This window comes from Akebia trifoliata, unplaced genomic scaffold, assembly GCF_017979445.1.
Source record: "Akebia trifoliata isolate Shusen 1 unplaced genomic scaffold, ASM1797944v1 Contig01311, whole genome shotgun sequence".
In the NCBI taxonomy this organism is placed as follows: domain Eukaryota; kingdom Viridiplantae; phylum Streptophyta; class Magnoliopsida; order Ranunculales; family Lardizabalaceae; genus Akebia; species Akebia trifoliata.
The window spans coordinates 20,973-48,027 of NW_028237664.1; the positions used below are offsets into that span (position 1 = coordinate 20,973).

General features: G+C 36.2%; 1 protein-coding gene across 15 annotated transcripts in view; it reads right to left on the minus strand.

The window, feature by feature from the left end:
• The window catches only part of LOC147380542 (syntaxin-81-like), a 41,747-nt gene extending 15,100 nt beyond the window's left edge, over positions 1-26,647 (minus strand). For 5 of the 15 annotated variants that reach the window (XM_086431555.1, XM_086431550.1, XM_086431553.1 and 2 more), the window contains exons 1-5: positions 26,312-26,647; positions 13,747-13,888; positions 13,540-13,619; positions 12,770-12,853; positions 10,677-10,826 (exon numbers count right to left, since the gene is read on the minus strand). In XM_086431555.1, coding sequence (XP_086287681.1) covers positions 10,677-10,826; positions 12,770-12,853; positions 13,540-13,617 — 312 coding nt within the window. In that variant the 5' untranslated portion in view covers positions 13,618-13,619; positions 13,747-13,888; positions 26,312-26,647. Of the gene's footprint in view, positions 1-10,676; positions 10,827-12,489; positions 12,854-13,539; positions 13,654-13,746; positions 13,889-14,465; positions 17,303-26,311 lie in introns of those variants that run through there. The other 10 variants (XM_086431549.1, XM_086431561.1, XM_086431558.1 and 7 more) reach the window with 10 other exon arrangements.
• Positions 26,648-27,055: the final 408 nt, after the last annotated feature.

Consider the following 27,055-nt stretch of genomic DNA (forward strand, 5'->3'; position numbering starts at 1 on the left):
GACTTGAATTCTAAATTATCCGGTCGAGGTCTTATGGGTTCCTTTTCCTTGTAAAGATCTTTGTAATAGCCCACCACTCCTTCCCTAATTTCCTCTTCTCCAACCACCATGATGTCTTTGATGGATAATTTGATAAGCTGATTATTTCTTTTGTAGAAGTTGCCAACTTTGTGAAAAAATTTGGTGTTATTATCCCTTATTTCAACCATTTGACCCTCGATTTTTTACTTCCAACTTATCTCCTCCATAAGTGCCACTCTTTGAAATTCCAATTTCAACTCCATTCTTTTACTTCTTTCTACCGTATTCAATTTTCCTTCTTCCTCCTTTTCATCCAAGGTTTTGATCTCTTTCAAGATCTCATTTTTTCACATTGATTCTCCCCAAAACCTCTTTATTCCAAGCTATCAACTTATCTTTCAAGTATCTGAGCTTTATTCTTAAACACAACCTGGATTTCTTATGGAAGGGCACTCATTCCACCAATTCCTGACGAAATCTAAGAAGTTGGGATGAGCTAGCCACATGTTTTCAAATCTGAACGTATGGGGTGTTTTCTAGGTTGCCCTACCTCCAGAAAAATGGGGGTGTGATCAAAAACTGTGCTAGGACTGGCCGAATGAATCACATTTTGAAACTTATCCTCCCACACATTGTCAACCAGAAACCCGTCTATTCTGGACATCCTTACGTTACTTTGGTTATTAGACCACGCGAATCGTCTACCTAGAAGAGGGAAATCCATTAAGCAATGTCTACCAGTAAATTCATTGAAATTTCTCATACCCTTGAGATATTCGAACCTCTATTCTTCTCGTGAGTGAATCTAATGACATTGAATGTCACACCCAGAAATTCCAACACGAATCTCAAGGATTCAGTTAGAATCTTGAGGTGTGAGGTAAACAAACACACAACCTGATAGAACAACGACAAGCAATAATGCTTATGGAAAAAGACATACACGTAACGGAACAACAATTACTAACATCCATCTAGAGTAAGCGGAAGCAATCACCAAACACTGATATAAGTCAAAATCCTCAATCTCATAATATATCAGATTACAAAAATTCCTAAACTAACATGTTTCTTATCTATAAGCAAAACCCACTAGGATCCTCTACTAATCCTCAAAGAGATGGTAACGGCAAGACATCAATCTGATCCTTCTCAGGGACCTCCTCAAAAGATTCCTTAGAGAATAACTCCTCAGAAGCTGAAAAATATGTAAGGGGAAGGATAGGATGAATAATAAGGGAATGTTACTCAGCAAGATGAACGTCGTTCTAACAACAAGTCATATATGCACAAGTAATCATCTGAACAGTTAAATAATACAACTTTTTCATAATATAATATACGATAAATGTCTAAGCATACTTAGTAAACAGTTATAGTAATTTCAATCTATCATTTAAAGTAACCTATGCATCTTTCAAATAAAAACATCTATCAAAAATTACAAAATAAGGAAGAGATACATAATAAGAACACGGCGGTGTAGTCGATAAGAGAACAGAGGAACACGTCGATATAACCGCCTCGGCTATGACAATTCGTTATTTCAGACTTCCAATTCAACGTGGAATCCCATCATTATAATCTGATTTTGTGGCCGGTCTACCATATCACAGTTGGATGACCATTTATCCAGCTCAAACTAGCCATTGATCAAGAACCCAATACTGAGTTCAACTAACGGTGAGGTCGACCGTTTGACGACTACAGACTAACAGTGATCACTAATTAGTCCAAGAGACCCCTCGTGTCAAAACCTGTCAAGAAGCAATGCATGTGAACCCCACCTACCTCTATACTATACAGAGACCGCCTTTACACACAAAGTTGTCTAGAAAAGAAGTAGGAGAAATTCTTAGATCTCATAAGCTGTAATATGCTCTAAGGTATCCCATACTACCAAAAAGCATATGACGTCTAATACTATCCTAGATTAAGTCGCCGATTCCGGATACACAGCAACGCGTCATTCTATATGGGTTTTCTACAAACTTTTTCTGGTAAACCAAATAGTTTGTTTGTATATAATATATCATTTGTTTTAATTGAAAATACAAACAAGAATTGGTAGTGTTCTCCAGTGACATCCATCTGTCATTTTCATATCTCCATTCATCCATCTATCTATCATGTCTTACGTGGCATAGCCACTACATAGAACTGGAGGTATTGTCCCATCAATCAATCAAGAACATACGTTCTCTCTATCCATCCATCAATCAATCGAGCAATCTATCATCTAATTTCCTACATATCTATCAAAATATTTTTACTTTAAAGTTACCCGAGATTCATAGAGCATCAACCAATTCCATTCGATAGTTTTGGTTGAGTCGAAAGACTCAAAAAGCCTGAAAAACTGTGAAAATTTTCCTAAGTGTTGGAAAAAGTGATTTTTCAAAGTTGTCAAAATTGAAAACGGCTTCTTTGTAAATGAAAGCTCTCGACAACTTGAAAAACACCATATAATTTTTATAACTTAATTCATGATAATGCTAGAGATATTGTGTTTTGAAAATCGGACAAAAACATCTAATTTTACGTTTTGATCTTGAAGCCAAAAATCACATTTTGATACGATGAGATTTAGATTTTAAAATCATTCCCAACATTTCGAAATGAGGGGTAAAACCTTAATTTCATTAAAGAACTTAAAGTAATTAAAAATTACTTTAAGTTCTTTAATAAAATAAAGGTAGGAAATGGGTATACATACTATATGGAAGTAACAAAAAAAAATTGGAACTAAACTCAACATTTGAATTTTTTTTTTCCGAATTGCTGATTTTTCATCAAAACTTGACCAAAATCGATCAAAATCTTATACTACTCATAAAATACATCAAATGAACAAAAATAATCATGCAAACATGATCCAATACGTTCAAATATATATAAATGTAATGAAACAATTGATCTATCGAAGATTCATTGATTTTCTATGAAATTATTGCATGACTAGAAGGTAGAAGGGAATGCAACCTACTTCGGGTTATTCTCTACGGTTCAACGGAGTCTAAGGATCACCTCTACGACCAAAATTGACGTTTCTAGCGTCCACGCGTAACCCTCGACAAGAGGAACAACTTTCCTTCTTGCGGCAAAGCTCGGATCACTCTCATTTGGCAAAGATCTGAGTTGCAAATATCGAGGAAAAAGAGTTTTAGTTTTGTTTGGAGAGAATAAGAAAAATCAGATTTTTTTAATTAGGGACTGATATTTATAACTTAAGTTGGGACGTACGCATCATTTCACGAATTGTTTTTTCCGACTGCTGATTTGAACATTCTTACTCTATTTCAAATGATTTTTCGACACAAATCTGATGGTATGATGGATTCCTCAAATTATATCTTTGAAGTGTCGTTTACCAATTTGGTAATTACATTATGCGAAACTCGATGACTTAATAACTTTTTTAATCGACTTCTGATTAAGTCGTGCTTATAGGCTAAAGTATGTTTTTCGACCCTTTTGAATCTATCGATGAAATTAATTTTTCTCAAATATTGAAAATTAAGGATTCATACTTTTGAATCAACGTAAAAACTAAAAATTCTTTCCTCAAAATACATATTAAGATTTTCAGGTCATTAAATTGAAGTCCCCTCCCAAGACCCAAGGTTTTCTCCCAATAACCCGCTATATCTTTAAGCTCCTCCCAAAATTGCATTCTTTCCCTATTAATAGTTGGCCCATAAATCCCGGAGAACACCCACTAAAAATGTTCATCACTACACTTACATAAAATAGAAATAAAGAAGGCCCCCACTAACTTATCTGTCACTTGGGTCCAATCTTTGTCCCACATCATAAGAATCCCACCAACTGAACCTAAAGCAGGGAGGGCTATCCAATCGATGTTACTCCCCCAAATTTCTTAATGATCTTATCATCGCAATTAACTAATTTCGATTATTAAAACGTAACAATAAGGGGATTTTTACTTCTAATAAAAACTTTCACTACAGCCCTTTTTCTCCTATCCCCTAACCCTCTCACATTCCAAGATAAAACTCTAAGCAGCATTGGAAACCAAACAGAGACCCAAAACAACCAAATACAACTATCTCTTCTCCAACTTGACCAATTCCTTATCCATTCTTGATTTGAGTAATCTCCTTGTCATCTCCAAGGGGCGATCACCACCAATTCATTATGCTTGTAATGACCTAAAAATCTTAATATGTATCTTGAGGAAAGAATTTTAAGTTTTTACGTTGATTCAAAAGTATGAATCCTTAATTTTCAATATTTGAGAAAATTAACTACACCAATAGATTCATAAGGGTTGAGAAACATACTTTAGCTTGTAAGCACGACTTAATCAGAAATCGATCGAAAAAGTTACTAAATCCTCGAGTTTTGCATCAAGTAATTACCAAATTGGTAAACGATACTTTAGAGATATAATTTGAGTAATCCGATCATACCATTAAATTCGTGTCGAAAAATCACCCGAAATAGATATAAGAATGTCCAAATTGCATTCGAGAAAAATAATTCCCGAAATGATGCATAGGTCCCAACCTAAGTTATAAATATCAGTCCTTAATTAGAAAAATCTGATTTTTCTTATTCTCTTCTCCAAACAAAACTAAACCCTATTTCCTCAAGATTTGCAACTCAGATCTATGCCAAACGAGAACGATCCGAGCTTTACCGCAAGAAGGAAAATTGTTCTTCTCGTCAAGGGTTACACGCGAACGCTAGAAACATCGATTTTCATCCGAGGAAAATCTTTGAGATTAGTCAGAGGTGATCCTTAGACTCCGTTGAACCGTAGGGAACAACCCGACGTAGGTTGCCTTCCCTTCTACCTTCTAGTCATGCAATAATTTCATAGAAAATCCATGCGATCTTCAATAGATCGATTGTTTTATTACATTTATACATATTTGAACGTATTGGATCATGTTTGCATAGTTATTTTTTATTTATTTAGTTCATTTAATGTATTTTATGCATTTTGTGAGTAGTATAAGGTTTGGATTGATTTTGGTCAAGTTTCAACAAAAAATCAGCAATTTGAAAAAAAAAAATTCCAAATATTGAGTTTAGTTCCAAATTTTTTTTTTTTTTTTTTCCATATAGTATGTATACCCATTTCCTACCTTTATTTCATTAAAAACATCTAAGTAATTTCCAATTGCTTGAAGTTCTTTAATGAAATTACGGTTTTACCCCCCATTTCGAAACGTTGAGAATGGTTTTAAAATCCAAATCTCATGTATCAAAATGTGATTTTTGATTTCAAGAACAAAACATAAAATTCGACGTTTTCGGTCGATTTTCAAAACGCAATATCTTAAACGTTTCTTTGAATTAAGTAATAAAAATTATATGGTGCTTCTCATGTTGTCAAGGGCTTTCATGTACAAAAACCTATCTTCAATTCCGACAACTTTGAAAAATTATTTTTTTCAACACTTAGCCAAATTTTCAACTTTTACATCTTATGGTTTTATCGTGTTTTCCGAGACTTTCGACTCAATCAAAACCATCGAATAGAATTGGTCAATGCCTTATGAGTTTCGAATTACTTTAAAGGTGAAATTACTTTGATAAATATGTAGGAAATTAGATAATAGATTGATCGATTTGATTAATGAATGGATAGAGAGAACGTATGTTCTCGATTGATTGATGGGACAATGCCTCCAATTCTACGTAATGGCCATGCCACGTAAAACATGATAGATAAATAGAGGGATGGGATGGTTGATGGATGGAAATGACAGATGATTGTCACTGGAGGGCACTACTAGACCTTGTTTGTATTTTCGATTAAAAGAAATGATATAATATATACAAAATAAACTATTTTGTTTATCAGAAAATGTTTGTACAAAACCCATAAAGATTGACACATTGTTGTGTATCCGGAAGCGACAAGCCAATCTAAGATAACGCTAGATGTAATGTTCTTCGGTAGTATGGGATACCTTAGAGCATATTACAGCTTATGAGATCCGGGAATTTCTCCTACTTATTTCCTGGGGAACGTTGCATGTAAAGGCGATCTCTATATAGGGTAGAAGTAGGCAGGGTTCACATGCATTGCCTCTTGATAGGCTTCGACGCGAGAGGTCTTCTAGGCTAGTTAGTGATCACTGTTAGTCTGTAATCGTCAAACGGTCAACCTCACCGTTAGTTGAATTCAGTATTGGGTTCTTGATCAACAACCAACTGGATAAATGGTCATTCAACTGTGGTTTGCTAAACCGACCATAAAATCAGATTATAACGATGGGATTCCACGTCGAATTGGAAGTCTGAAATAACGAATTACCTTAGTCGAAACGGTTATATCAGCATGTTCCTCTGCTCACTTATCGACTATACTGTCGTGTTCTTATTATGTATCTTTTCCTTATTTTGTAATGTTTGATGGATGTTTTTATTTGAAAGATGCATAATTTACTTTAAATGATAGAAATGATAAATTGAAATTATTATAACTATTTACTGAGTATGCTTAAACATTTATCGTATGTTACATTATAAAAAACTTACATCATTTAACTGTTCAGATGATTACTCTTGCATGTATGACACGTTGTTAAAACGACGTTCATCTTGCTGAGTAACATTCCCTTATTACTCACCATCCCCTTACAGATTTTTCAGCTTCTGAGGAGCCATTATTTGAGGAGGTCCCTAGGGAGGATAGGTTGATGTATTGCCGTCGCCATCTTTTTGAGGATTAGTAAAGGATCCTAACGATTTTGCTTATAGATAAGAAACATGTTAGTTTAGAAATTTTTGTAATCTGATGTATTATTTTGACTTATATCAGTGTTTGGCGATTGCTTCTGCTTACTCTAGAATTTTATATAGTTGTTAGTCAATTGTTGTTCCGCTGCGTGTATTTCTTATTTCATAAGCATTATTGCCTTGTGGTTGTTCTCTTAGGTTGAGTGTTTGTTTACCTCACACCTTGAGATTCTGACTGAGGAGTCATCGGGATTTGTGTTGGGATTTCGGGGTGTGACAATGCTTACCAACCCTATAGCTACAAATCTCCTAGTTATTCACGAAGTCTATGTACCCATTCTTCTCCTCAATTTCGTACACTCTATTACGATTAAGTTGCTCCTCAAGAATAGTTCTATCTCTCAAGTCCCCGACAACCACTCTCAAAATCAAGGAGGACCCTCTATCCCCTGTCTCTAAGAATACCAAAATCTTCTGCCAAGTTCAGGGCTTCACTAGCTAGCCATTCCACAGTTTCCAATTTTGTCCTAACTACCTCTTCCTCACGCATTGCCATTGACGGCTCATCGTTGTCTCTGTCGGCCCAATTTCCATCATTATACATCTCTGTCCGATGAGCATTTTCCACTGGTTTCTGAGTAGGATGTAGTGATACCAGAGCTAACTAACTGACATCTTCCCTGTTCTCTCTACTTCCCTCCTCCTTTAGGACAAGCTCAAAGGATTGGAAGGAATCGATAGAAACTGCAGAAAATCGAGACCTGTCCACATAAAAAAAAACCACGAGGAACAAACAGAGAGGCATCCCAAGAAAATTTCAAAGAAGCTAACACAGAACCCTTACGGAAAACAAAATAGGAGTTTTCACGAGGATACAAGGAAAGGACCTGAGGAAGAGTGGATAGGCAAGTAAAGTCTCCTACCTTCAAGCTCCTGGGTTAACAATCCCTCTATTATTACTGCTTCGAGGTCCAGCAACTATCAATCTAGCAAGGTGGTGCCTAAGATCAGCTCGAAGTCTGTCCCAAATTCTAGTTACCGCAATAAGATGGTGCTTGGACTGATCACCTTCACCTTTCTTCTGTTTAACTGCTTATGTTATCTTCACAACCTGACCTTCCACCTGACTTGTTGTTTGTTGACCTTGTTCTTGAACTAAACTCTACAAGTTGATCCCACCCTTTGTGGGCCTGATCTTGGTTGTCAATTTGAGTCCCTCCCATCTACGAACGAGATGTTGCCACATGTTACGATATGAACATGGTTGTCGTTCATGTTACGTTCCATCACTCCATATTCATCATTTCTGTTAAAGTATCGACTGCACTAGTAATTACCAACTCCTCATCTTGTTTTGCTGTGTTGATTTCTATCCCAACTCTGAATCTGTAACCTCCACAATACATGCACAAGCTCCTGAAGATTTTTCATATTGGGAATCCCACCTTCAACCTTGCGAAGGTAAAGTCCTCCCACCATCTAGTTTTGAAATCCACTTCTTTCAAACCCCCCAACTGATTTCCAATCAGTTTAAAGGCATATTCATCTCAAAGGTGGAATGGAATCCCCCAAACTTTGATCCAAGTTCCAGATGTTCTCCAACTTTAGTCTAGGCTATTGGCATCTGCGAACCAAGACCTGATAGAGACGCACTTGTCTTTGATGACCACCTCGCGCAAATCTTTTATTGTTGAGGCTTCAAATCTGTTCTCCAAGAAGAGAATTCTCTTATAACTACCCAACTAATAAGCTTTCTATCAAAAGTTCCCTTCCATCTCAGAGCATGGCTACATATCCTCAAAAACTCCGCTCAATCGAACTTCTCTGACTTAGTTTCACAAATCAGTGCACAACTCCATCTACCAAAGGCTCCACCCTTATTGTTATCTCTTTTATCAGTTCGAACTTGGGATTCTATTGCTTTCTCACCTACATAAAATGGCTTGTTCTCCTCTGTTACATTTTCTTTTTTCAGTATCTAAGCATCTTTCTTTGTGATATGTGACGAAGCTTCATTCCCCACACTGTTGAAAATGTTTCTACCTCTTTTAGCTACATCTATCCATCTCGCGTCAAGAACAAATCCCTGGTTCTCCCCTCTCCAACTGGACATGATTACCTCCAATTCTAAAAGAAGCTTTAAGCCAAACTAATTTCGTTCCACCCACCACCCTCCCTTCCTTCAGGAAACACTACTGATAATCTTTTGGTTGAGTTTGAAAATCTCTGAATTATCAGAAATCTTCCTCCTCTATTAGCATCTTTGGTTGCCAGGAGAAAATTACCTTCGAATGAGAACTTGTCTTTGAACGATTCACCTGCTACCCCTACTGCTTTTAGAACCTTACAGAGTCACATCCCTTCTTCTGAAAGCAAAGTCATCTGAGAGGTCCAACATCTTACAGATTCCTTGATTAGTAACCCTTTGCGATTCTTCACCCAGCATCTTTTAAACTTGAAACTCTTGGCTTCAATCTTCAGAACTCTGCTCCCTATTCCTTCATTCATCTTTAATGCTCAGTGTTCAATCTTTTATTTTTCCTCTCTGTATTCAGATCTGGAATTAACTCTCATTTCTGTCCATTACAGGCTTACAGCTGATCTTGGACTTTCTTCGAACACTTTCAATTCATCTAGTCAACTTTAATAACTATAACTTTAACCACACAGCAGCAGTCCCAACAGTCATCTTCTTATTCATCCAGTACCAACCAGCAGCATCAACAGCCACCTGCTCGAACTTCCAGAGCAGGTACCTCCTCCTGCCTCACAGACTCATCAACCAGCAACTACAACTACACAGCAGCAGCCCCAACATCAATCTTCTCATACATCCAGAACAGGTACAACTACACAGCAGTAACACCCACCTGCTCGAACTTCCAGAGTAGGTCCAACCCAATGTCTTGCCTCTAAAATGCAAACATATTCTTCAGATCTGAATGTTTACAGCTGGTCTTGGACTTTTGTCAAACACTTTCGAGTCAAGACCTCTCTGAATCTTGTAGGCGACCAGCAACATCACTGAAGCAGCGCATGTGATCGACTGAACTGCTAGTAACCTCAGAGAGAGCCAAGTGGAGAGAAGAGAAGAGAGAGATGTAGCTTTCAGCAATGGTCACCGAATCCTTCTCAACGATCTCGAGAGCTCTCAACCAGAGTAATCCATACGATCTCTTGTTCTTGTCGAACCTGGAATTGGTCGCTGTTTGAGATCGTGTACTACAACCTAAACCCTAGAGCTACAATAAGAAAGTAGAGTTGCTCACTAAACATTGTAGCTTATAAGAGTAAACTTGTCGATGAGTGGGATGTGCCACAATGTGCTCATTCAGATGACCTGCACTGTCACAAAGGATTGTACCACAATCAATGCACATTGCCAAACTTGATGAGCCTCGGCATGTATTGCATTTTGCATTTGGCAAGCTTTTGAGACCATCCTTTCTAGCATGAGACAACTCAATGGAAAGTATTTGCACATTGCAGATGGATACAATGTCCTAGAGATCATGCATGTATGGAAGGGGAAAATTTTGAGAAAAAGATAACATGTCTCTTAACATTAAATATGCATATATAAAATATTCAGCATAATGCCTTTGGTAATGCCATGTAGTAAGAAACTACGAAGTTAATGAAGATTTAATAAGAAGTGCACTACACTTATCGTTTGAGAAAGACAGATGTTGCAAAGATGCACTCACTCTCACAACACTACAAAATAAATAAAAGCAATGAAAAAGTCAAGCTACACAAACAATGAACATCCACATCTAAATCATACTAACTCTTTCCTATTGCCTATCATTCATAAAAAAAAATTGAATTATAATGCATATAAAAACTACAACTTTAGAAACAAAAAAAAAAGCACATTCAAGAAAGGCCGTAATAGCCCATCTAAAAAAAAGAAAAGCATAAGGTTCTAGCCATACCACCCCATGTTTGTGAGCTACCATATCAGCATTAGAATTATCAACACGCATGCCAAGCCATGCTCTTGAATTCCCATTATTGTCCTCACCATTGATCCTGTTTTTGAGGATATCTATTTGTTCTTTGCATGCTTTTATAAAAACACTAAGCTGTATAAAGTAATAGTAAGAAAAATAAGAAGCAGGTGAATTTTCAAAAAATTAAAATAAAATGCATCTAGCCATTCATTTATAAAAGATAACCAAATCAAACCATCTCCTGAAAAGAAATTTTTCTGCAGACAAGTTGTTGCTTATCATCATGACAAATGTTCTTAAATACTTTAAAGGGAAAAAAAATGATACAAAACTGAGTTCAAAACTAACAAAATTTGTATACACGACCCACTAGGGGGCAGTGGAGTTGGCAAAGGGTGTTGGGCTTCTTGTCCAATGTCATTAGTTCAATACCACTCCCTGAATGAAATTGAGTGCAAGGCTCTGGGTGATCAGTACGCATCCTCGGGGCTTTAACGTGCATCGTAAGGGGTGGGGGCACCCGAATCACCCAAAGAACAAAAATCATATCCATGGACGAGAGAAAATGAGGAATAGTATAATGTGCCAAGGTTGTTGCTTTAATGAATTCATTTTAGATGGGATAATTTGGTTGTTAATTAGCGCCTTCTTTTTCTTTTGGCATTGCCTCTTTTTCTAGAATGAGATGGTAATTTTCTGTACAGTTTGCTCCTTTTACTCTTGTAATATAATCTCCTTTTTGATGGGTGTAGATGTTGATGAATGATGGTAGCATCACCTGAACTTCAGCTTTTTCAGTTAAAGTGTTCAAGTTGTTTCCAAGAAAGTAACCTAATGATGACTAATCTACTTTCCCAGGAACTCCATATAACACCAGTATATAGCATAATGCATGAGCTTTTAAACATTTCAAACAAGTAAATACATTTCAAGTATCTCACACCAGAATGAGTTAGACCTAGATAAAATTTTGAGTTATAAAAATGCAACTATTCTCAACAGAAGGTTTTACATGGTCATCGTGTAACCCACAGCTATACCATATCACAGAAGAACATTATATCTTTAGTTAGTTCCAAATCTGCGGATCCTATTTCAGGATTAATGTCACACTCCATCCTGCATCAGATTCTGACACACACACACACACACACACACACACATATTATATCTGTGCAGGCAGCATAGTCCATTTTACTTCTACACTCAATATCTTCCACCAAAATCACAAGTTTGACAACTAAACACACATTAATGAAATTTTTCAACAAGTAGATCTCTATGATGTACTAGGGTATGGAGATGTCTCCCAACTTCAGTTCGTCACAAAACAGACTAGTTGATGGTGCAACGCAAGTCATTGACAGTTTATTCAAAGGAATTAGCAATCATAAACTCTATAGCTAATTGCTTCCTAATTCCACTATGAAGCTCTAAAGGTATAAAATAAGATAAAATAATTATAAATATTCCATAGGGAAACTTCTCCAATGCACAGCATATAAATCATTTTTTTATATGTAAATACGAAATAATCGAATGGCAAGCACGATTCCATTTGTACGTAGTCAGGAGAATATACAGAAAGGCATAAGACCAATAAAGAGAAAACCCCTCCGTACACAAGACCGAATAACAGTAATGACATTATGTTTTATCTTGTGTGTAGAGAACATACAAAAAGACATCACACCAATAAAAGGAAAACTCATCCTCACACAAAGACGGAATAATAAGAATGACATTCTGCTATGTCTTGTGTGTAAACCTCTCCATAAATAGGAAACAAACTCACCTCATGTTCAATGCTGTCCCTTTCTTGTTCAGTGATGCGATGCAAATCCACATAATCCTTCCAATGTTTCACGATGAATTGATCCAAAGCTTCAATGCTTTCACGATAACACATAGTAGTAAAAGTTGGTACAAGGCAAAATTACTCTAATTTCTAGGCATAATCCAAAGTGGATAGCAATATGGCTTGATTTACAGGAGGTTAACAGCATTACAAGCAAAAAAATAACACCAACAAAAGGTAAAAAAGCTTGAGGTGATGTTGTTAATAGTGTATATACCGTCTTCAGTGCAGCTTTAGTAATAGATGATTTTTGCCGAGGCTTGTGCATAATGAAAGATGCCATAAGGGCTGCAATTTTGGACTGTCAAATGTAAAATCCCATCATTTACAAAAAAATATGTCACAAAATAGAGAATCAGGTATTTAAAGGCTACTACAGAATATGTAACAAGGGCACCGCAGTAAATGAAACAACAAAGCGTCTCTGAAAGAACACACAATACTCCTCTTATGACAAATTCTAAATGATAATCTTGTTTTGGGCAATTGTTTATAATTTCAAAGTATATCCATTTTGGTTGCATTTGTTTACATTGCATAAAATACAGGTCATACAATTAAAATATCATATTCATACTATCAAATCAAGTTTACAGATCTTGACACATTGGGTTTTCTGGGGTCCAAATGTTAAGACCACAAGGCTATTTTTCTTGCACTGATATGTGTTTATGAGATCTATGTAAAGTACAAAGGCATTTTATATTTAAGATTAGATGCTGAACTAATTTTATTTAGGTTGACTTAGGTTTCCAGGAACAAAAATAAATAAATAAATCAAAGTTGTTCCATGTTTACTACTTGGGAATGTTCAGTGGCCACAGAAACACTAGTCAATTGAGTTATTGGGGTGTTGGTGTAGAACTAATTTTTCCGGAGAACATGTTTACACTCCCAATAATTCTACTTAAATAGAGTAACTGCTACAACCAAATAGATCTGCAAAGACACCAAAAAATAATCTGGTTATGGCAGTAATCGACAAACCTCATTATATTCTAGGGAGAGAGCTACTGAGCTCACAGTATCCTTGAAATCTTCACTTTCGTCCCTGCTTCCCGTCATCACTTCATCATCCACCACAATAGATCACTATGGATCCTCCAAATAGAATGCACAAACTCATAGCAATAAAGGTAGGCATTTAATTTAAGCGGAGAAAATGGAATCAAAAATAAGGTAGCATATGCCAACCTCTATTACACGTAGGGCAGCTGTTCTACTGGGAGCAAGAATAGCCTCTGACCACCATCAGAGAGATAAGCAAGACCTCCAACACCAATGAAGGTTTAATTGACAGAAAATAGTACCGATCAATGTCCTAGTCACCAACTGCCTGTGAAATGCAATATAAAAGAATTTGTAGCTATATTTTTTCTTTAAGAATGCTATGTTTAGTTGGAGCATCTAACTTTCTGAAGAAGAAAAAAATCTGTGTAAAATAACTTTTGAAATGAGTGTCATTTTACACAAACATATTTTCTAGAAATTGCAAACTGTGAACCAAACAAAGCCTACATAAAAATTATCAAAATGCACTAATAAGCAAAATGAATTGTCGTTTGTTCCAACTTTTGGACACCCTTGTAAATAAGCCTACGAAAAGGAAAGACATCTGAAGGAAAAACTCCAAAATCAGACCAAAAAATTATTAAATAGAAATGCAGATTTTTCAAACCAAACTCTTTCTAAAAACATAACATTTCTAACCCAAACTAAAATGTAATGGAATACCAATGTTCACCAATACGTAGAGGGGTGTGATTTAAATCAACAGAAACTAAAATAGGAAAAGAAAAGAGTAGAAAATGAAGGTTTCTTAACTCAATGAATGTCTCACTTTAATCAGATAAATCCCAATTGTTCTAATATTATTTTTTAATTTAAAAAAAAAAAAAACACACAAAACTTACCGGTGATGGGTGACGATGAATGAAATGGCGTTGAAGGTCACGAGGATGGCAAGTCCAACGATGTGTTTCTATTACTTGGGGGTATGTTAGTATGGTAGATCGGGTAGTAGGGAGTCAATCTTGTTAAAGGGGAGAGTCCAATGACAGAGGAACTGTTTCCTCCTTTGTAGAGAGTGGGTAGCTGACTTGGTTAGCTAACGGTTACATTTAGTGGTTAGAGAAAAGTGGAGTAGAAGCCTCAACGGCTCTCATTTTATTTGTATTCAAGTTGGTGCTGGATTGTGAATAAAATCATCTCTGAAATTCCTATTTGAACTTCATAAGAAGTCTTGGAGGTTCCTGTTCCTCTCGAAGAGAACCAATTTGTTACTCTTTTCACCTGCTAAAATAGGGAAGAAGAAATCAAGACGCATCATTTTGGTATCAGAGCCAGCCACGATGGCAGACCAAAGATCGGCAGAGGGAGGCGATGAGGTGAACCTTCAGAGAGCCCTCTCAGAAATAACTCAAATATTTGTGGCTTTAAAGGCAAGAATGAACAGAAAGTTTGAACAGCTGGCAAACTCTGTTCACAGTCTACATAGGGAGTCCAGTAATGGTCGTTTTCAACGGGGAGAAGGGGATGAGTCTTCTAACACCGGAGCTGCTAGCTCTATCCACTCTCGGACATTGAAGCTTAATTTTTCAACCTTTGAAGGAGGTGACCCATCTGGCAGGGTTTCTCAGGCAAAACAGGTCGTCTCTTATTACCAAACTGAACCAGAAGCTCGCCTCAATGTTGTATATTTTCACCTACAAGGTGATGCCTTGCAGTGGTTCAGATGGTATGAGAAAACACAAGTTTATGCGTCCTGGAGGGAGTTCGTAACAGCCTTGAATGATCGGTTTGGGCCTACAAAATATGATGATCATGCCGGTGCTCTCCCAAAACTGCATCAGAACTCCACATTAAGGGAATACCAGACCGAGTTCGAGAAGCTTGCTAATCTTACTGAAGGCTTGCCTGAGGCCTTCCTAACGAGCTTTTCATTTGTGGGTCGAGAGACGACATACGCTTTGATGTCCAAATGTTTCGTCCTACTACGCTCACATCAGCAATTGGGTTAGCTCGATTGCAGGAGGAAAAAATAGCTGCCCGTCGAAGGATGAATTGCTCGGAAAATATTAGTCCAGTTTCGACCACCAACAAGTTCTCAATAGAGTCTGAACCTGCCCCTTTACCTATCAAGCATCTCACCCAGGTCGAAGCACAGGCAAGGTGTGAGCGTGGGCTGTATTACAACTGTCTTGAAAAATTCTTTCCAGGTCACAAATGCAAGACCCTGAAATTGTTTCTAATTGAAGGGCCTTAAGATGACTTGAACGTAGAAGTAGAGAAGGAGCTCGAAGAGTTTACTGATCCACTGGAAATATCACTACAAGCTACCGGTGGGGTTAGAACCCCTCAGACCATGCGGATTCAAGGGACTCTCCAGAAAATTCCAATCACCAACCTCATTGATTTGGGTAGTACCCACAATTTTGTGGATCCCAACATAGTCAAGCAAGAAGGAATCAAACCTACCCATGGAACTCAATTCAAGGTGATGGTTGCGAATGGCGAAAGGCTGTCTAGTAAAGGATGGTGCTCATCTTTGAAACTCCAGGTTAAGGATTTACCCATTACCACCAATTTTTACATATTACCTCTTGGTAATTGTAATGTGGTCCTAGGAGCATTATGGCTTCAAACTCTTGGGCCAATTGTACGGGACTTCAAAAAGCTACAGATGCAATTTACCATGGCTGGTGAATCTCATTTGTTAGGACTTGGGCTGCTACCCTCACTACCAGAAAAATAAAATTGAAAAAATTGTGAGGGAGATGTTCAAGGCAGGGATTATTCGACACAGCATTAGTCCTTATTCTTCTCCGGTCTTGTTGGTTAAGAAATCGGATGGACGTTGGTGCCTATGTGCAGACTATCGAGTTTTCAATCATCAAACAATCAAAGATAAGTTTCTGATACCTATTATTGATGAGCTTCTCAATGAGTTACATGGTTCATGTTTCTTCTCGAAACTTGATCTACGCTCAGGCTATCACCAAAACAGAGTTCACCAAGATGATGTACAGAAGATGGCCTTCAGAACATATGAAGGGCACTATGAAGTTTTGGTTATGCCCTTTGGGCTAACCAATGCTCCTTCCACCTTCTAGAGTTTGATGATGAGGTTTTTAGACCTTACTTGAGAAGGTTTATTCTGATTTTCTTTGACGACATCCTGGTTTATAGTCGGTCTTGGCAGGAACACTTGAAGCACCTACAAATTACTTTATCAAGTCTCTAGACTCACAAACTTCATGCCAAACTAAGCAAATGCGAATCTGGGTGTAAGGAGACAGGATATCTTGGCCACATCATCTCTAACATAGGAGTCGCAGTGAATCAAAGTAAGATTTCAGCAATGTTGGTGTCACGCCCCAAAAACTCAACCCGAATCCCTATGATTCCCAAGTTGAATCCCGATGCATAATATAAAACCCCATATCATGATAATCAATACATAAACGTAAACGACAAATAATATAACTATATGTCATACCTGATCATTGCTCAACAGAATAGATACGTATCCTCAAACATCAGAACACTTGACATATATACATAAAACAGTAATGACATAATATGGTGTTCATAATTACATAACAAAAACGACAGCTAAAGACTTAAACCTAACTCTAGTTTAAGACTCATTACTAGTAGTACCCATGCTCCACTCCTAAAAACTTGGACTGATCATCTACAAGGCCCTGGTACTGAGCCTCCTCGAAAGGATCATCTAAATTAAGTACGCCTGAAATTTGTGATGTCGTAGGGGTGAGTAACAGGGGAGTTACCCAAAAGGGGAATTTTACAATTCTAAATAATAGCATCCTATATGCAGTTTAAACATTCTAAGAATTCATAAATCATACATATTTGATATTCAACACAATTGAAAATAATTGAACACCGATGTCATAAAACTTAGTAGGAAATTGAAACACTTAAAAATCTGAAGAAACAATTGCTCATAATATAACATCAAATAAAAGAGTACTATAATAGAAAGTTGAGGGTCACAACTGATGTGAACATCTCAGTCAAAATACGATTATTCCAATACTTTACCAGTGTGGAACTCCACCGTTAGTTCCTGATTCTATGGCAGCCTCTGCCATGATTTGGGTAACTGTTTTCCGGCTCAGGTTGGCTGTTGACCAAGGCCTTAAGAAACAGGTCAAATCAAGTAGGTCATTCTTTCTTGACTACTCTAGACTATTAATGTAACACCCCAAATTTTTAATTCGTATCTCGAGGAAAAAATAAATAGTGAAATTTTAAGAAAATCTTGAAAGTGGGATTTAGGGGTAAAATTTTAAGATGTTTCTGATCATTTTTAATGGAATTTGACCTCACCATTAAATTCAAAATGATCGAAAAACATAGTTTAGCCTGTAAGCACGCTTAAATGCGAGTCCAAATATAAAAGTTGCAAAATCCTCGATTACCGGGTCGGACCAGGCTAAAACAGTGACTTTTTGTTAGAGCAATAATTTTTAAAATTCGATTATACCATTGGGTTCATAACGAAAAATTATTCAACATAGACTATTTATTTGTCATTTTTGGAGATCAGGAAGTCGACTTATCGTCAAAAACGAAAACGACATCAAGTTTAGGGGTCACCTCAGGCCAAAAATGTAAACTTTTGATAGAGACATAATTTTTAAAATTTGACCATACCATTAGATCCGGAACGAAAAATTAGGCGAAATAGAGTATTCATTTGTCAGTTTTTGAGTCCGGACGTCAAGTTATCGTCGATCAAAACAATTGACAAAATACCGATTTCGTCCCAAACTTATATAAATAAAAAATTTTAATTTTTTTTCTCTCATCTTCCCCAACGCGTCCAAACAGCCGAGAGTTATACAAAACGAAAATTTTATTTTTCTTCTGATCTTCCGCCTCAGATCTCTCGCAAACGGCTCATCGTTGACGATCGCCACAGAAGAGAAAAAGATCCGCAGCCTCGACATCTACAAAACCCACCAAACCTCTTTCCATTTTACTTTCTTTTTCATCCGATATCGTCAAACATTAGCCGTATTTATATACGGAAACTTCGAAACTTTGACCTCGGATTTCGTCCGTTTCGAGGTCAAACCGTCTTGCGACGCAGAAGGGAGAAACGTCCGCAGCCTCATTCTCTACATAACCCACCCAAATTCCTTCCGTTTTCTCGTCTTTTTCACCCCGTATAGTCAAAAATCAGCCGTATTTTTATACGGAGATTTCGTAACTTCGACCTCGGTTTTCATCGATTTCGGGGTCAAACCGTCCTACGTCGCAGAAGGGAGAAAGGACGACGGCGTCGAGATCTTCAAAACCACCAGGCCAGATTCAAAAATCAACCGCTTCGAAATTCGATCCGTCTCGATGTCCATGCCGATCACCTCGATTTCTGTGCACATGCTTCGATCATTTTGCTTAGACATTGTAAAGAACTCTCAATTTCTATTAGTAATCGTAGATTGTGAAAATTGCATTTAGGATTTTATCAAAAAAATTTGATGTATTTCCAAAATATAGAATTCTTTGTTTATCAAAATTCACGCCAGAAATTGCATGTTTGATATGTTTAATTGTATTTTTGAACAAATTATACGTGGATAGGATATTTTAACGGGTTATTTCCATCAATTGGGTCTTGTGCACTGCTCAGACCCCGTTTTGATATAAAATTCGTATTCTTTTTCAATATTATTGATAAAAATAAATTCTTTAGTTGGAAAATGTGATTTAATATTCAATGAACTCATATTGAGTTGATGAATATCAGAAAATGGATGTTTTATTGAAGAGGTTGAAAATTGTAAAAATCGGAAAGAGGAAAAAAGGGTATGAAACGGTAAAATGTCAGAGTCACACCCGAGGAGTGATGTTTGCATTTTACGTTGTTGTGTTGTATGTAGGTTGGTGAACAGATATCCAGGAATAATGTTACTGGTTGCATGTTTATTTCCTTTCTGTTAGCGCGAGGCACTGTTTACGTTTCCGTTTTGTTATTTATTTTAGGCCGGGTGGCCACACTTGCATGGTAGGAAACTGGATATCCATTCCCAACCTTGTATTGTTAATTTCTCTTTTGTTTTCAAATGAAAATAATATATATATATATATATATATATATATATATATATATATATGTAGCTATTTTGTAAGTTGTTAAAGAGTTTGTGAATGCCTGAAGGGATAGTGCGTCATATCATCCGGAGTGATGTACTATCCTTGGATGTACGGTAGGGACCACCAAACTCATACATGGTATGGGACGCGTATGAGAGTGGAGTCACAACTGAAATCCGGGTTTATTCCTCTCTATCTTTACCAGTGAACTTGTAATATAAAGGTGGTCATACACATGTACGCCTGATAAGCATAGACGAAGATGATTGGTCAGTGATCACTAACAATCTATAGTAGTCGAACGTTCTGACACATCGAAAAGAGACCCATTGCTTACGGTCACGTCAAATGGCCAGCCTGAGCCGGATAAATGGTCAACCAAGTGTGGTAAACAGCGACCAGCCACAAAATTGGAAACTAAAAGCCAGAGAGAAATTGTAACATCATGTCCCGACTAGGAGCGATCCAGTCGTGAATCCCAACTCTCTAATTCCAATACTCCACCATTGTGTATTATGTATCTGTTGCTTATTTTGATATATAAAATGAAATTCATGTTTAATGTTTTCATTTGATCAATTAGATTTATATAAAAAGATAATGTTATAGTGAGTAATGATGATCGATGCAATGTGAGTTTTAAAATGTTTAGTTGTTCATCCCTGACTATATGTACCAGTTAATCGTAGTTTCTTCTGTAAAATTTTGTATATTTTAAAATGATTTAGTATGCTTATTCGTTCATGTTAGAAAAGGTTATTGGTAGAAATTGTGTTATTCCTTACTGGTAACCATTGTTACTCACCCTTTCCTTCTCTATTTTTTTTTAGTTTCAGATCTGAAGTTTGACGAGACAGGTATAGAGCATGAGTGAGAATCATCTGGTGGGTCAGATAGACAGCCAGAGTTCGTCACTTGGTGAGTATTGGGGCTACATCCTTCTAGTGGTGTTAGTTTGTCTAGGTAATATTATAGATTCTGTTCTGAGCGTTAGGACTTTTGTTAGAGTGAGGAATCTCTGTATAATCCTGTATATAAGTTTTCTTCTTCCGCACTCTGATCTATCGTGCGATATTAGACATATATAAGCTTCTGCTAGTATTATATTTTGTATATGTATGCAGGATTGTATGTCGTTTATCAGGTGCAGGTTGAACGCCTTGGAATGCTAACATAAACAGAGGAGACCATGCCGAAATTTCGAGGTGCTACATAATACCTCGAGATCTGACATGGGAATTTGTGTTAGCGTTCACAATTAATGATCATTAACTAACCATCTTCATCTATGTCAATCTGGCGTGCATGTGATCCTCGATATTCTCTATCAATCATACAACTATCTACATCTTGTTCTCTATTAAAGATAGAAAATAAATTCCCGGATTCCTGTTGTGATGTTGTGTTCTTATGCATCCTATAATACATAAGAACTCAAACAACGCAACTGTTATCCTAGAATAACACATCATTCCGAAAATGTCACAACATGTTATTCTTTATATGTTTTCACAATCCCTTTAATAATCACTAAAATACTACATATAAGTATTTATTTTCTTTTCAAAACGTAATGAAAGTAAAACATACATGTGTTTTAAATACCCAATCCACTCTTAAATGTATAATCTCATCTCTCTTTTCTTTTTCTTTTTTTTGTCTTACACGACCCTTAGTCAAAGCATTTCTCTCATTCGTGTCTTACACAGTCTATGATTAAAGCATCACTTCATCTTTTCTCTCATTTTCGTGTCTTATACAGCATACGCCGAAGCATCTCACTAACTGGGTATTTTAAAAGCACGACATTCAATTGAGAACTCGTTCTCATATTTATGTTAATAAATTACTTTTCTACCCAACTTTTAATTAGAAACATTTCTTGGAAATCCATCACTAAAACGATTAAAGTAAACTGTCCACCAGTTTAACTTATTCAAAAATCATGTATGTTTATAAAAAATGTGAACAAAATATATGTATTGTGTGTAAAAAAAAAATAGCAACTCATATAGATGCTGTATTTTTCTTTTTGACAAGTACAAAATTACGTATAAATATGTATAAAGTAACAAATGGTTTGATCATTCAATCTAAGTATACATAGTAAAATATTATATAAAAACAACAACTTTCATAGTTACTGTATTTTATATTTAACACGTATAAATACGTATAAAACACGTATAACATACGTATAAAGCAACAATTTTTTTTTATCCTTCTATCTAGCATACATGTTGTCAATTTTATACAAAAACAACAACTTTCATAGTTGTTGTATTTTATTTTTAGCATATATAATTACGTATAAAACATATATAAATCAACTACAAGCATATAATAATTCTTTTTAAACAAACCAACAACTACTAGCATGCTTTAAACTCATAAAAACAATAATATAAATATGTATAAAATATATGCATGTTGCTAAAAATTTTACAAAACAACTTTAGTTTTAAAATTACTAAATCAGAATTGTTTAAAAAAAAAACAAATTCTTTTTTTTTTTTTTTTACAACTATAAAATCAGCAATATTTTTTTTTTTAATTACTAAAACTATTATAAAGAGTTGCAAGGGCCTATCTTTTTTTTTTTTTTTCTCTTTCTTTTCCTTTTCTTTTTTTCTTTTCTCTTCTTTTTTCTTCTTACTTTTCTCTTCTTTTTTTGTGTAAAAAAATGAAACAACAAACAAAAATCAACTAATATAATATTTGATATTTAAAAAAAAAAAATATCTAGATATTTTAAATATCTAAATATTACAAAAATTCTAATTCTTTTAGAATTTCCTAAAAAGACCTTAGTCAATTTGACTTAATCAAAGTTGTTTGACTAGAATTAACTTGACTTAAGTCAACAATGGTTGACTCAGTCAACCTTAGTTGACTTGGTCTTTTTTTTTTTGAACATTACAGGTGGACTGGCCTAACCCAATAACCATTAAGTCCCATAGGGGTTTCCACGGGTTAATGGGGTACTATCAAAAATTTATTAAGGGTATGTTTGATTGCACATGGAAAATATGGTGGAAAATCAATTTCCATGGAAAATGACATTTTTCAAGTGTTTGATTGCACATGGAAATGGAAATCATTTTCCACCCCATTCAAAAAGTCCACTAAATCATGGATTTCACTTTCCCACCTATATGGGTGGGAAAATGAAATCCACCCATATTTTCCATCCTCAATTCTTCCCTACCACCACCACTATCACCACCACCATTACACTAACCTCACCGTCGCTGTCGTCTTCGTCACCGTCGCCGTCATTGTCACCGTCGTCGTCCGCTCCGTCTCCGACCACCTTCTTTCTTTCTCTCTCTCTCTCTCTCTCTTCTTCTTCTTCTCCATCCCTCACCTCCTCTGCCACCACCACCACCACGTTTTCCCCCCATCTTCCTCACTTACCTCCGTTGTAGCCGCTATTACCGTCGCCGCCACCTTCGCCGTCACCGTCGTCACATCCTCCCCCTTTTCTCTTCCTCGTCATCTTCTTCTTCCTCTCCCCCTCCTCTCATCTTCTTCCTCCTTCTCATTTTCTTCTTTTTTCTCATATTTTTTCCATGATTTTATCCAAGTGAAATCAAACAATGGAATTTGATTTTCCAACCCTACCTATTTTCCACTACTAATTTTCCATGGATTTTAAATTCCATGGAAAGTGACTTTCCATACAATCAAACATACCCTAAGGGTCATGGAATAATTGATGCCCCTCTTAACAAACTACTCAAAAAGGACTCCTTCAAATGGTGTGAAGAGGCAGATAAATCATTTGCAAATTTAAAAGGGGCTATGACACGTTTCCCTGTGCTAGCTCTTCCAGATTTTTCAAAAACATTTGTGGTGGAGTGTGATGCAAGTGGCAAGGGAGTTGGGGCTATTCTTATGCAAGACAATTGACCTATAGCCTTCTTCAATCAAGCTCTCAAAGGTACGGCTAAAACTGTATCCATGTATGAAAAGGAAATGTTTGCTCTTATCTTAGTTGTTCATCGTTGGAGACCTTATTTGTTGGGGGGCACAATTCATCATTAGGACTGACCATAAAAGTCTTAAATATCTCTTGGAACAGAGAGTGGTTACCCCAGCCCAACAAAAATGGTTAACTAAACTCATGGGTTATAATTATAAGATTGAATATCGGAAGGTGAATGATAATGCAGCTATTGATGCCTTATCAAGAAAATATGATGGAGGGGAATTAATTGCCATTTCCATGCCAGTAGCTGACTGGTGGAAGGAAGTAGAAGAAGATCACAAATTTGATCCTCATATTCAAGGCCTCCTCCAATAGTTAGAACATGGACAGCTGAGTGGTCTACAGTATTCTTCAAAAAATGGCTCCTCTATTACAAAGATAAGTTATATGTGGGGGGTCTATTGTTTTGAGGAAGAAGATTTTCAAGAGTTTCATATGTCCCCTACTAGTGGGCATTCAGGGTATCACAAAACTCTTCAAAGAGTTCAGTCCCTACTTTATTAGCCGGGTTAAGGAGATTCATTAAAGAATTTATCAAGGAGTGTGATACATGTCAAAGAAATAAATCACTCAACACATCTCCAGCTGGACTCCTACAGCCACTGCCTATTCCCGACCATATTTGGAGTGATATTGCCATGGACTTCATAGATGGGCTTCCACTCTCACATGGAAAAATAGTTATCATGGTGGTGGTAGACCGCCTATCCAAATTTGCACATTTTATGGGACTTAGTCACCCTTATACAGAAATTGCAGTGGCTTGAGTTTTCATTGATAACGTATTCAAAATTCATGGAATGCCCAAATCTATTGTTTGCGACAGAGATCCCACTTTCACTAGTTTATTTTGGCAATAAATCCTCAAGCTGCAAGGTACCCACTTTCGGATGAGCTCGGCTTATGATTCACAAACTGATGGTCAAAGTTAGGTATTAAACAGGTGTTTGGAAACCTATCTTCGATGTTTAGTGAGGAATCGTCCCAAAGAGTGGGTTTGATGGCTATCATGGGGAATCGTCCCAAGAACCACCAAGGTGCAAGTTGTGGACCGAGAACTTCGTGATCGTGATTTAATATTGCGAGAATTGAAATTCAATTTGAAAAAGGCTCAAGATCATATGAAGAAGATAGCGGATTCTAATCATACAGACAGAGCATATGAGGTCGGTGATTGGGTGTATTTGAGGCTCCAACCATATCGACAAACATTTGTTGCTCGCAGGAGGTCGGTGTTAAATACTAAAAAGTGTGTATTTTCTCATTGTTTTATAGAGCACTTAATCATATTTTTTAAGATTGAGCTACAATTTCTTCATAAAATCCTACATAATACTTAATTCATCATAAGTTACATTTTACTAGTTAAATTGCATATATTTTCATAAATTTCAAGGGTTTAATTATATATCCATTTCTTGCAGACAAAACAGATGGGAATGGAAGAATCAAAGCGTGGGGACACTACCAAAGTCAAAAGTCAAAGCACGGTCCAAAAAATTCAATTGTCCTAAATTAACAAAATCAAGTTTGGAATCTGCCACGTCATACCGTTTTGCCCATAAGTTTTGACTCACTTATTGAAATAAAGCGAGAATTTAGGATTAGTAAATTATTTCAAAGAAGAACAAATTCGTATTTCACAAAGCAAAACTTATTCAGACTTCAAATTGGTTAAAAACACATAGCAAGTCAGAGACCCCAAGTCTGTTACATTTCACCATTTTAGATGTAACTTTTAACTCAGTAATCAAAACAAATCAAGGTCTGTGGGGGTTAGAATTCTAATTGAGAGAGGGACATATTTACATTTCTTGTAAGAGATTAAATTCAAACGAAAAAATGATGAAAATGTATTGCCAAAGCAACCCTAGTTTTTGTCTATAAAAAGAACCTTTAATTCTTTAGTTTTTGGGCTCTCTCTTCTCTCCTTTTCTCTCCTAATTTCTTCTCTTTATATTTTAAGTTTTAGTTATTATTTTCTAAAAATTTGAAGACAAGTATTTGTTCAAGATTCATTTCAGAGATCAATAAAAGATAAATTATTTTTCCATCTATTTATTTGTTAATTTTCTAGAATAAATCTTGACTAATCTTCCAATCTAGAGAGATTGATGAAGCCAAGATATTTAATTAATTTTAATTTTTAAAGTTCCGACACATTTCAATTATTTTTCTTATATTTGAATGTGTTTCGAATACGAATTCGGATATTGACACATTGGATTGGATAATATCCTATCCTATTTATTATATAAATATTTTAATTAAATTTATTATGGGTCAGGTTCACCTGCCAAATTGCCAGGCAAAGTCTCACACAAATTGTTAAGATCGTTGGATTGATAAGATGGACGGCGCAGATAGTAAAGAGCTCAATATAGCACGTGAGTTTATTTCACTTAAAACTTTTAGAATTTACAAACACCTCCCTGAGCCAAATTCTTTCGGGAAAAAAAAAAAAAGACGAAGCTCAGCCTTCTTCTTCTCTTATTGTGTATCTCTTCCTCTAAAAAGGGCTAAGGGAGCTGAACGCAAGAAATTTGCTTAATTAAATGATTCCCCTGGCCCTAGTATTTGTGAGGGTCGAATGAAAACCATATCAGATGTTTGTGCAAGTATTAAGGACGTAGAAAATACCTGAATGGAAGCTGCAGCTTGTCACTACCAGCAACTCCAACTCCTCACAAAAAACAACTTTCTTTTGCTGAAACTATAAAAGAAACCAAAAATGGGGCAGAGGTGGGATGGGTTAGGATTCCTTTAAGGTTACAGACTAGCTGAGATGAGGTGGGGGTGAAGCCTTTGTCGTATCCGTCGTGACTGCAGAAGACAACGAAACAAAGGTTTTGGTTTGGGTTAGGTTTACAAAAGAGAAGAAGAGAGAAAAATCAAAATCAGAAATCTGATTTAGAAAAGTTTAAAGTTTCTTTGGGTTCTGGTTATAAGAAATTGGGCCGAGGTAATTGCAATTTGGAAAACCTTTTTAAGTGCAAAAAAAATAATAATAATAATAAATCGAGATCCGACGGTTGAGCTCATCACACAAACCCGATCCATTTATTCGGCAGACCCAACTGTTGCACTTTTATTACAAAAAGCCCCTAGTTTTATGAAGTTTGTTACCCATGAAACTTGGAGTCAGGGATCCACATCATAAAATTCAAATTTCTAGGATTAATTTGTTACTTAACATACCTTGGAATGGATTCTAAGTGCATCAATTTGTGCACCCAAGAGTATGATCATGGCATTGGGTTATAAAGGAAAAAAAATTAAAAATTTTGGAAAATTAAAAAAAAATTCACCATTGATTTTTAGATTTAAATTTGTGAGTTCGATAACTATCCATTTTCAACACCTATGATTAAGCTTTAAAAAGGT